The sequence below is a fragment of the Populus alba genome, chromosome 17, assembly GCF_005239225.2.
Source record: "Populus alba chromosome 17, ASM523922v2, whole genome shotgun sequence".
Taxonomy (NCBI): domain Eukaryota; kingdom Viridiplantae; phylum Streptophyta; class Magnoliopsida; order Malpighiales; family Salicaceae; genus Populus; species Populus alba.
The window spans coordinates 7,900,563-7,913,442 of record NC_133300.1 but is presented as its reverse complement, the minus strand read 5'-3'; the positions used below and the strand labels follow the sequence as shown (position 1 = coordinate 7,913,442).

Genomic DNA, 12,880 nt, shown 5'->3' with positions numbered 1-12,880 from the left:
TCAATCTTAAATATTATTTATTTTAAGATTATTTTTTATTGTTTTACTATGCATTTTCATTATTTATTATATTTGATTAAATACTGAATTGCTATTTTAAGAGTATAGCATGTTTTATTATGTAATTGAATTGACAAAAGTAATTATTTGTTTTGGATCAATTTTTAATAATAAATGAATAAGAAAACTTTAATGTTCTTGAAAACTATTACAGTGAAGAATACTTAGGCTAATGGTTAATGGTCCCAGAGGTTCAGTAATTTAGAAATTGTAGATAGCATTGGTTTTTGGGTCGATGGCTTCTACTGTAGCAAAAACCAAGGCCAGCGGAATAAGTCCATGACCCTCGAGTGACTTTTAAAATATTTTTTAAAAATATATATAAAAGGAATAAAAAAAATCATCAATTAAATCTTTTTTTTCTTTCTAAAACACATTTTAAAAGACATTCGAGCACATTAACGATGGAGCTGAGAGCAGTAGCCATGCATGAAGGGCTTCCAAAAGGAGCCATGAACGTTCATTGGTTTTACTGTAACTTAATCTTGTAGCTTATCAAAATCTATTAATTAACCTCTACAGCATCTTAGATAATTAAATACTCCTCAGGATCCGGTTCATCAGTCTCTCATTCTGATTTATCGGGTCCATGGGCTTGACAAGGCAAATTTGTTTTCTTGCAATTTTCAGCAATTCACAGCACAGCCAAAAAAGACTTGAAAGCACCATTTGGCCACCAGACCCGATCGCTTTCCAGTCTCCCTCTTCTCTTTGCTCCTTACTAAACCACCTCTGCCTAGACATGGTAGCAAGGAACTGCCTTTTGTTTGACATCCCATAACCACCCAGTTAAATGAAACAATGCTCATGCATGCCTACCACCACACTCGATGACTAGCAGAGGCACAAAACATCAGCAACCATACAGGGGATAGACCATGCCTCATCCCATAACTATGAAAACGTAACATGAACAGATGCGGCTCCACCGGAAAACTTACCCAGTCGGACTATTAATAACGTTACCGGCTCATGGTAGTGCCAAAATAACAAGATAACATCGCAAGTTATAGAAAACTCATTCAAGGAAAATAAAAAAGCAATCTCAATTCTTACTAGTAACAACTAGCTATAGAAGCAAAGCCATTTCAACAGCCCGTAAAGCTGAAACTCAACCACTTCAATAATCTGGATTCCCACCGTAATTGTTATTGTAAGGTTGTGGTTGTCTCTTGTCGGTGGCGTAACTCACGCGAATGTTTCTTCCTCCCAATTCCTGCACCATCGGTATGCAACAATCAATATATCATTCAGGAATCAGGGCACTTAACCCTGTCAAAAACGCTAAATTTCTGACCTGGCCATCCATTGCTGACAATGCTTCACTGGCAGATTCAGTGCTTTCGTAACTAACAAACCCAAATCCACGAGACCTCCCAGTGTCTCTATCAGTGATAACTCTTGCTGTAAAACAAAACCAGATTGTTAATCACCTACACTAACAACACCAAGCACACCCAGCCAAGTAAAGATTGTTTTGCATCAGCTACAACACTATAAACTTTGGATAGTGAGAATATCACAAATTCTATTGTTAAAACTCTAAATATCCAACCAAAAAACACTTCATCTTTCTGAAAATATCATAGTAGAATCAGATTCAGAAAACTTTGACATGGAGTATAATATATTTTTGGAATTTAATAATCAAGCTGAACTGGACACAGTCGTTTCACACGTAAACATGCATTGGCACCAATTCACATCTTTGAACTAAAGTAAAACCCACAGGTTACAGGATAACTCCAAGAAATTGATACTTGTCATTCTAAGGGTGGATGAACAGTAGTTAACAATTACCAATTTACCAATGAGGTTACAGTTAAAGCAGGCAAAGGTTTGCAATGCTCAAACCACGAAATTGAATGATAACAAATCAAAATGTCAAAGATTAATTTCAAAGATGCATCAAATGAGAACACAATCAACCAGCCTCAGCAATCATTTGACAGCAGGTAACCTAGAGAAAGAAATCGAGTCCATGTTTATTTCAGCAGTGCGATTTAATAAAAGTACCTCTTGCTAAATAACTGATTCAACTACACGTGCAAAAACATACCATCAGTCACTTCCCCAAAGCCAGAAAATGCATCCTTAAGGGATTGATCATCAGTTGACCATGCAAGCCCTAAAAAAGAGACGATATAGACAACAGCAGAGCATTAGTGCAAATGGATTTCCAACATTCAAACAGCATCTACACATTAATACCTCCAACGAAAAGCTTTGATGAAGACATGCAGCGAATAGAGTTCAGCATAGATGATGCCATTGGAACTTGCCCATTCTGGGAAATTGACTGCCTGACTAGGCTCCCAAACTTGTTAAAGAAAGCCATTTCAACTATGGACTAAACCAAAACCCATCATTGCATCAGTATCGAGCATTAACAATATTCAACCAAAAACATAAAAACTCAAAACATAGCAAACCAATCACAATCATGCAACATTCAAAAATTAATCTAAAAAAAAAATGGGGTCAATTTTTAGATTCCTTGTTTATTAAGAGATCAAATAGATAGCTTTGATTAAAGAAAACTCAAAACCTAAGCCTTAAAAGCACAAAACATATTGTTCAGAACACAAAAATCCCTCAGAAAGATAAAGTAGAAGATTAAAACTCTAAGAGATTGTTTGACCCAAAGAACAGAGAACAACAAAGAACACAGTCCATAAGCAGCGCCAGTGAAAAACAGAGAACAACAAAGAACTCTAAAAGCTATCATTAATAATCTACAGAATTAAGAACAAACAACTCAAAACAGAAAAAATCAATTATATGAACACCATAAAGAACCAATCATGTGGCTAAGAAAACAAAATAGAACAGAACCCAGAACCCAAAAAACACATACATCTTAAAAAAAAAAAAAAAACCCTAAGAATACAACCCCAGTAAAGTGAAACCCACTTTGGTAAACACATAAACAATATCTAAGACCAAAACAGAAAGATCAAAATTTTACTTCACCAAACTATGATCCACAAAACATCATAAAAAACATAACTTTTCACATAAAAACACCAACATAACAGTACATTCAATAAATGAAGAGAAAGGGAAACAAAAAAGAAATCGAAATTTAGGGTTTAAGCAAAGAGGGTAAAGATTGTACCTTTGAAGAAAAATGAGGGGAAGGGTGGGTTTCGGCTTGGGAGAGAGTGAAACAAAGGAAACGGCTAGGGTTTAAGAGAGCGATTGCTGAGTGGCCCGTGTAAAGTATCTTGCTTGCTTTATAGCGTTGAGAATTTGATATGACGCTGTTTCGGGTTGTACGTTTGGGTTTTTTTCTTTTTTCTTTCCGTTGTGCGGAGGGTTGTCTTGTCACTAATGTACAAGACGTTGGAATAGTGAACGGTGCAAGCTCCAACTTAAGGGTAGCAACTTGGATGAACTCCAGAGATGATGACAGGGTTTAATGGAGCTTGATGAAGGATTGAGGGAGAAAGTGAGGTATTAACATGCCAACAGGTGGTGCGAGTTTACTAGAAGAAGAGAACGGGTCTCTAGAGAGAAGGGGAAGAGAATGCTTGTAACATATTCTAGAATTCCATCATATTTTTCATGCTCATTCTGAGCGAATTGAGGGAACCTTAATTCCAATTCATCAACCATCTCCTTAACTAGCCTCTGTTCTAGAGCATCTTAAAAAACATTCGTAGCAGCTTGATTGTTCCTTTTCATTATCCTTTTGCCCAAAATAGCTTGTGGTTGAAAAATGAGGGGCACCGCACCTCCTTGTTTCCAAACTGTTTCTTCAATTACGACACGTGAAAAAACAATCCTTTCCACACCTCCGAAACAAACACAGCTAAAAGGACCATTGTACTTAGATGTTTTCCGTTGTTAGTTTTTTTGTGAACTTCAATGAGCTATTGTTTTTCTGTTTCTTTGGCTACAGTTTGATGTTCATCAATGTTGAATGCCCTCACACTCCTCTTTCTTATTAGCTAGCCGAGACATTTTATAGGTTTATTTAGAAATATGATAGCAATTATGATTTAAAATATTTTTTATTTATAAATATATTAAAGTAATATTTTATATTTACATATCAAAACAACATTTAAATATAAAAAAATAATTTTAAATAAAAAAATTTAAATTTTAAAGTAACGTGATTTGAACTATGTTCCCAAACATACCCTATATTAAATTGATATTAGATTGTCTTAATTACCTTGAGCATGTGTACTATTTTTGTCAAGTAGTCATATATTGTTTTAATAGGCGAGTCTTTAGGAAAAAAAAAATATGTATTAAAAGAACAAACTTATACAAGATATCATAATGAGTAAACTTTGTTAACATATAATAATTGGTGTTGTACCAATATTTTAGCTAAGGGTAGCCATCAATTGGTGTTGTACCATCCAGACCATTGAATTGAGGTGTTAATGGTCATACACCTGAAATAGTCCTTCAAACGCATATTAACAACTTCAGTCTATCCATCAAACAATAGGTGATAGATAGTTAAATAGCATAAATCCACTTATTAACAAGAAAATAGGTGCTTCCAAAATTAACTTAAAAACACAACATCATTGTCATTGATTATGGTGGCAGGTAACTCGTGCAATTTGTAAATGTTATCCATGAAAGCTTTAACAACTATGATTGCAATATAGGGATGTGTAATAGCTATAAAGTAGGCATATTTACTAAACCGGTCCACCACCACCAGGTTAACTTCCTTTCCCTTTGATTTAGGAAAGCTTTCCATAAAATCCATGCTAATATTGGTAAAGGGTGCTTGAGGAAAAGGCAGGGGTTGTAGGAGCCCTGGGGCAAGAATATTTCCAAACTTGTTTTTTAATAAATAGAATATTCCCTAACATATTGCTTTATATGCTTTTGTTATTTTTTCTAAAAAATAAGATGCTTGCCCCCTTAGTAGTAATTGTAGCTCTTGAGTGACCTTTTAAAGTAGAATCATAGCATAAGGCAATGATCTTATTTTGTAGAGAAGAATCATATCTTACCATAATATTTCATTTTTTTACTCAACAGATTGTTAACATAAGAGTAATGGGGATATAATGCAGGATTAATGATTATATCTTGGAGAAGAGCTTGTATAACAACATCATTCTTCCAAGTCTTCCTTGCCTTTATCTATAATGTTAGTGGAAATTGTTTTGTCTGTCGAAGCATACAATTCACCACTTAGAATCCTTATGAGAGCATCAATTGCAACATTTTCCTTTCCTATATTTAATCTCATGGTCGAAACCCAATAATTTAGTTAACCAAAAATACTGAGATGGGAAAGTCGCTTTTTGATCCTACAAGTAATTCAAACTAATGTGATTAATACGAATTTTGAAATGTCTTCCTCATAGGTAACTTATTCAATAACTTTTTTTTTAGGGGCCATATTTGAAGAGTTGGCCCTTCTTTTAAATAACTTATTATCCTCTCCAATCATAACCCTTAAAATAAGGTCTTCAATTCCTATTTCTTATGCTTATTCTTAAGGTAGTTTTTAAAGTCTTTCTCAGCTAGTGTTATTTCTTGAAGTCTTTTTAAGATGGTGCAATTTTTCAATAATTATAGCCATTTATAATGATTCCTTTATAACCATCCCTTCAACATGAATAACATGCAATATGAGTTAAAACTTTTAAACATGGCTTATCATAATCCTTGAATTAACCATCTTAAAATCCATAAATGTATCAATTATGAATTTTTTCATATCAACATCATCAACATTATTCTTTCAGTCCAAAGTCTCTTATAATGCCTTTGTAATCGTGATTGAACTATACATGCCATATACCATATTCTGCAATCCATTCAATATATAGTTTTTACATATGAAATAATGACAATTCCATGCATCCATAATTATCATAATAATGGGATTCAAATTTATTATCTAATAGTTTTGATGTTTTTTTAGACAAGAACTTAACCAAGTTCAAAGTGGTGAGTAAACAAAACAACATCTTTTATTTTCACCTCTTAAAGTTCAACCCATTGATTTTTTTTTCAAATTTCTTACCAAGCACCACAAAAGGTGATGGTGAAAACTTCCATATCTAAGTAGTAATTGCCAAAACAACCTTAATTATAGTAACTAACTCTTGAGTTAAAGTCATGAAAAAATTTCTAAATTAATAGCCAAATATGTATAATTAAAATTTTACTTTAAACATGTAATTCTTAGAGAATTTTAATAGATAAATTATAATTTTAACTACGAAATTAACTACATATTTTTCTAATAATTTAGCATGCAAAATTATAACAAGTATCAAATTTATGATTTAGTTTTTTTAATAAAACATATTATCATAAAAAATAGATAATATATTTAGATTTGACAAACAAGCACAAAAAGAACACAAGCAAATGAAGTATCTTAGTCTTAAAAGTGATGGTGATTTTATAGATTGCTATTGTTTATTTTTAAATTGCATGCAAATTTATAAATTAGATTATAAATACTTAAACTTTTAATAAAGCTTGAAAAAAATCATAGTATGCATATTAGACATATAGTATAATATTCAAAGTTGTAATTGAATCAACAATGTCCTAGCATGCATTCTAACATACTTAAACTAAAACCAATGCATATATATAAAGTACTTTACTTGTTGAAGATATTTAGATGAAGAAAGGTAGATGTTGTTGCCTAAAATTAAATTCTATGCCATTAAGGCTATATTCATGTCACTTTCTTACAAATAGTTTCATAGGATTTCAATAACTTAACTTTTAAATGATACACTTCTTTCAAACTTTTACAAATCTAAGGAATAATTGAACTTGGTATCACTATGCAAAACCAAAGATTAAAAAAGCTAGAAAAATAATAGCATAGAAGGCACAAAAGCTACTGCAAGGTATGCAAAACATCTCCCTTTAAACCTCTTTTATACCAATTTTTGAAACAAAAAATAATACAAAATTAATTTAGTAATTACCAAAATTAATTCTAGTCATTTTGCTTTAATTATTCATCATAAAAAGACAAGAAAAACCAACAATTTTTTTTTTTGAAAACCAAATGTTTTTTTTTTTTGGAAAATAAACTATTCAAAAAGTAAACCCAAGCTTGAGGCTCATGGTTATCATGTTCGACTTAAATTAAACTTGTTTTGTCAAGGATTTATCCTCTTCTAAAAGCTTAAATGCTCTATAAACTCATTTTTAACTTTTTAATTTTTCATTATATAAGTTAATCTTGTATTTTTTTTGTCAATATGAAACATAGTCAATATGAAACATAGAGTTTTATATTTCACAAAACACACCATCTAATAGCTTTTTGGAATTAATTTTTTATTTACCCACGATTTATTATAATCATGTTAAGATTCTATATTAAAGTATTTTTGTTGAAAAATATTTTTTAATAAAATTTTAAATCTCTCACTTTTAATTCCTTCAAATATACCAATTAACTATGTTTTTGAAACAAATTTATAACATATTTCCCTTAACATATATTAGTATCATAGCCAACAAATTTCATTAGGTAGTTTTAGACAAGTCTTGTGACCAAGTAACCAGTTCCTACTTCCTAGTGATCGATTTCTAGAAAAGCAGCAGAAGAACAAGCAATGGCAGCTTACAAGGAACGCCACAGGCATGAAAGTTTCTTCTCATTTAATATTTATATGGATCTTATCATAGCCACCAAAGTTGAATAGGTATTTATTGTCCAACTCTAGTGACCAATTAAGCAGTTCCTAGCGATCCATTTCTAGAAAAGCAGCAGAACAAGCAATGGCAGCTTACAAGGAACGCCACAGCCATGAAAGTCTCTTGTAATTCATTATTTATATGTAGCTATTGCATGCACAGCTGAACAAACCAAGCTGAAGCAGCCATGCCGGAAAAGATCCCTAAACTTCCATCAGAAATCATTTCAGAAATTCTTTCAAGGCTTCCCGTCAGGTGTCTGGTTCGTTTCAAGTGTGTATCCAAGCCATGACGTTCTCTAATATCCCATCCCGAGTTTGCCGAGAACCACCTCAAACGTGCCAAGGAAGACACCAACGCAAACCACTACAAAATCTTTCTCTCCACCGATCCTGATCCCCTATCCATCGATCCTGAAGCCTATTTTGATGCCGATGATAATCTTTCAACAACTCAGCTCAAATTTCCTGTCAGCTATCCTGCATATTCTTATATTGAGATCTTGGGATCTTGTAATGGCTTGGTGTGTGGACTTTTTCACGATAATCCTCTGATCCATATATGGAATCCATCTACTAGAGAGTCCAGGGAATTGGCTATTCCGGGTTCTTCAGAAGATGTTGCGTTTTACGGATTTGGTTATGATGTCAAGCTTGATGATTACAAAATAGTAAAAGGTTCCACCAACAGTACTGATATCTCCAATAGTGAAACTAAAGTGGAGGTGTTTACCTTAAAAAGCAATAAATGGAGAACAATTCAAGACCTTCGTTGTGGTGTTCTCTTGGAGGGCCCGGGAACTTTAGCGAATGGGGCTTTGCACTGGCTTGTCAGACAGGAAAATGGTGGAAGTAAAAAGCGTGTAATGGTTTCATTTGATTTGTCAGAGGAGAAATTCCTAGAGATGACGCCACTTCGAGGTCTAACTGAAGATGACAGTAGTTGGGACTTGGAATTGAAAGTTTTAGGAGACTGGCTTTGTCTATATTCTCATTATGGTCTAATCTGCGAGGCATGGATCATGAAGGAATATAGCAGCGAGGCCTCGTGGACTAGATTCTTGAGGTTTAATGGCGAATCAATTCCTGGAGGCAAGTACTGGTTTCGATTATTATGGGTGACAAAGAATGGTAACGTTTTTTATGATTTAGATGGAAGGGAAGTTGTCTTCTATAACCCAGACGAAGACACAGCAAGACCATTCATCATCAACCATGAAGGAGATTGGTTTGAATCGACTGCTTACATAGAAAGTCTTGTTTCCCCTAATAATATTAGTGATGGCCTGCTACCAAACATATAATTGAAGCTTGTTGTCCTTGCTTTGTATCTGGTATCTTAAGTATGTTTAGCAGTGTGGCAGTAGTTGCTTTTCAAATAATTTTTCGTGCCAAAATACATATTAATGATGTTTTTTAAAAAAAAAAATTATTTTTAACATTAATACATCAAAACGATATAAAACATACAAACTATATTAAATTTTAACAAAAAAAATTAATTTTTTTAAAAACACGATTTGCGCCGTATTCCATCTTAGCATTTGGGATGCATATTATGAGCACATACAGGCGCTTTACTGTATAAACAAATTCAAAACTTGTTGTGGAAAATTGAAGCTGCTATATTTTTGTGACATTTTCTTTGGAGCTGAAAGGTGCTACTGTCATTTCCTTTGGAGTTGACGTTTTTCCATGCCTTGCAATGATTTCAGTTCTTAATAGATTTTATTAAGTCTAGTGGCCAATTAGACCGTCCCCTGCTCTATCCTTTTCAGCTGAAAATCAGTGGCAGCTTACAGGGAATGTCCAAGGTTTCCTGCCATCATTAATTTTATCTATACCCACATGTAGTAACCAAAAACACACCTCAATCATTCAAAGCAAGACAAAAGCAACTATAACTAATCAAGTTTTGAGTTTCGTTCTTATTAATAATCATTAATTTTAATTTGTTTTAAAAAAATTATTATAGATTCATATAATTATTAATTTTAAAATTCATAAAATTAATCGAGTTAAATGTAATTTAATCCAAACATCCATAATAATAATAAAAGATAGTAGTGTTAACCATGAGTTTTTAAATGAATACTTAATCAACTAATTATATAAGATAATAATATAAACTATATGGCTAATTACAAGATCATTTTATTTTAAGACAGTAACAAATAAATGGAGGATAGATCGTTTATTATGTCAAAATTGTTTTGTTTAGTTTTATTTTGATAGTGTAACTACAAAAGGAGACATAAAACCTAAAGTATATACAAGGTGGTTGATCCGAACAATACTACAATCATAGCCACCAAATTTGACTAGGTAGTTTTTTGTCCAAGTCTAGTGGAGTTACTAGTCATCCATTTCTGAACTAGTAATAACAGCTTACAGGAACGCCATGCCACGGCCATGTAAAATCAAAATCATAGTTTTGAAACTCAATTTGGTCTAGTAAGTTAACTTGGGATCCTGTCGATTCGAGGTTGGAATCGGATCGAGTTAAAAAAAATAAAAAAAATCATGACCCGATATTGCTCGGTTGACCCAACAATCCGGCAAAACCCGGTCAAAAACTTGATTGCAACCCGTTGATTTTTTAAAAAAAACTAAAACAACATCGTTTTGATTTTTTAAAAAATAAGAATTGATCCGGGCGACCCGATGACTCAGTCAAAACCCGGAACCTGAGCCTAGGACCGGGTCATCCACTAGACCGAGTTTATAAACTATGACTAAAACCATTTCAAACCTCTTTAAAAATATTCCAAATACATTGAAAAAATTGCATATTGAATCATACTATTTCAGTTAAATACATAAATATAAACAAGATGTTGCTTTTTAAAAATAAAAAATAAAAACACTTTAAAATATTTAATTTTTATCCATAAAAGTTTTCTTATCAAAAGATCATTACAACCCTTTAAACAAGAAAACTATAAAACTTAAAAAGAAACAAATACAGTCAAGAATTATTACTAATTTCATAATAACAAACTTGTTTAATATAAAAAAACTAACAAACAATAAAAATAATCATGTCAAAAATTGAATTATATCTATCATAGAAATCTAGAAACTAAGTTTGAAATTGTGGGATTTTGTAATGACTTGGTTTGTGCAGTTTTTTAGTTTGGAAACCACATCATTATGTGGAATCCATCAACTTGCTATCTTTTTTGTTTATATTTTGCCTTCATATTGACCTTAAGGGTACCAATTTTTTGTTTAACCAACTCCTCAACAACCGATGAATGGTGATGGTCAACTCATGATGTATTATAAAGTACTTACAGTTATGAGATTACAATTCAACCTCATATCTTAAATCGTAGCCATAAAAATATTATAAACCTAATTTTTATTAGGTCCACACTGCTTTAACCTCTAATCAAAACTACGGATCATATTCTGATAGGTTAAAATATTCTCCTTGTGTTTAACATGCATGCTTGTGTTATATTGTTCTTACATAATAAAATAAACAAGCCAAGGATATGGATACAAAATCTCAATCCAAACAATGTAAAAAATGTTTAGGAGTTTACTTACAATAAAAATCTCAGTTCGGCTGTTCATCCATGAATTGTTACACTCTTTTTGGTCTATACTTCCTCCCTATATATGTTTCCATGTATAACTTCATCATAATTGGCTTATGCCCAAGTTGTGTAGCCTACAAAATAAATCATTAGTTAAATGTTAGCATAAATAATAACTAACATTTTAAAAGAAATAGTTCAAATAAAACAAGTTGTCTTATTAGGCGCTTTGCATGGTTAGTAAAAGGAAATGACTCGCCGATATGCTTGCTAATGAAATTATGAGTCTCTTTATTTCTGTTCGAGGACACACTCAATGAACACCTCCTAAAACACTCCAACATGAAGAATTCTAGATATATTTCCCAATTGCTCTCAATGATGTGGGGAGGTCTACCATTCTTCCATTTCTTAAAGTCATATGACTTGGCATATCTTCTAGTACAGGTGTGCGCGTCATGCAAAAAATTATAACAAAAAAAAGATTACAATTTCATAAAAAAAAATATATACTTCACAAGCTAAAACTTATCTAGTTGCGTTGTGATTTTCTTAAACTTGCGTTGCAACTTTAGAGTTTTCCTCGTCCCACCAAAACTTTTCCTTGTAATTATTTATGTAAAATAATTAGTATCTAAATAAATAAATAAATAAACATATTTTATACTACAAGTATTGATTAAATATGTACTAACTTTAAACTTCTCACACCAAGCCTCAATCGCAAGTATCCATTTTGGATTTTTTTAAAGTTAGCTCTATTGAAATAAGAGCACTTCTATCAATGATTTCATCATCGATGTTATTATTCATGCAACTTCTACATTTGTGAACCTGAAATCAATTAATTAACAGTTGACTATATAAATATGTAATCATTAATTTTATATTATGTTTCAATACAAAAGGTTTTCTTACATTCTTAAACCCGGCTTCTATTCCGCTATTAACTTGCTAAAAGGATCTCTAGTATATGGGATACCAAATCTACGACCTGTAGTCAATGAGCCTGTATTGTTAGAATGTGCATCAGGTGTCTCTTCATGATCGACATCTAAATGCACCGTAGGCTCATGAACATTATTGCTTAAAGATGCATAACCACTATGTTTCGACCCTAAACTTTTCCTTAGCATCTAAACAATATAACTAAATATTTAAGAATATTCAATTGAATTCTAAATTTATGGTTTATGGTTTTTTTTTTTAATGCGTCTATTCAATGAAAACAAATTTAGGCAAAACATTCCCTATATAGGAGGAACCTACTTAGAATTGAAAAAGAAAATAAAATGCAAACCACCAAATACAACAAACTAAATCATCACTCACAAACCAAATACACACTTACTAGGACAAGGTTTAAAGGTTGTGAGCTATTAAAAACTATGATACTTAAGCAACAGCAATACAAATGACAATTTTTCATTAAAATTATAGGTTCACTTTTACTCATTCATAAAGCATATAAGCATTTCTGCCACAAGTTTAGTATGGGAGAACATAGAGATGGCAAAATACAATACGAAAAGAAATCGAAAAAATGTTTTCAAACTTTATTTATCCATTACCATAATTCTTATGACCATTGATTTACTTTCATTGTTGATTATT

General features: G+C 32.1%; 2 protein-coding genes across 3 annotated transcripts; one reads left to right on the top strand and one right to left on the bottom strand.

Moving 5' to 3' along the window:
• Positions 1-984: 984 nt before the first annotated feature.
• On the bottom strand, positions 985-3,471 carry LOC118048706 (glycine-rich RNA-binding protein 2, mitochondrial). 2 transcript variants are annotated; one of them, XM_035058506.2, is made up of 5 exons: positions 3,179-3,471; positions 2,272-2,403; positions 2,120-2,188; positions 1,358-1,464; positions 985-1,276 (listed from the first exon to the last, which is right to left on the bottom strand). In XM_035058506.2, the coding sequence occupies exons 2-5, from the start codon at positions 2,396-2,398 to the stop codon at positions 1,181-1,183; spliced, it is 399 nt and encodes a 132-aa protein (XP_034914397.1). In that variant the 5' UTR covers positions 2,399-2,403; positions 3,179-3,471; the 3' UTR covers positions 985-1,180. The 2 variants fall into 2 exon arrangements, with proteins under 2 accessions (XP_034914397.1, XP_034914396.1); XM_035058505.2 differs by having other exon boundaries at positions 2,272-2,410; positions 3,179-3,453.
• Positions 3,472-8,020: 4,549 nt separating this feature from the next.
• LOC118048705 (F-box protein CPR1) lies at positions 8,021-9,075 on the top strand (the record flags this gene model as incomplete). Its single annotated transcript, XM_035058503.2, has 1 exon — positions 8,021-9,075. A coding segment is annotated over one exon (1,005 nt), but the record flags the coding sequence as incomplete, so codon positions are not given.
• Between the last annotated feature and the right edge of the window lie 3,805 nt (positions 9,076-12,880).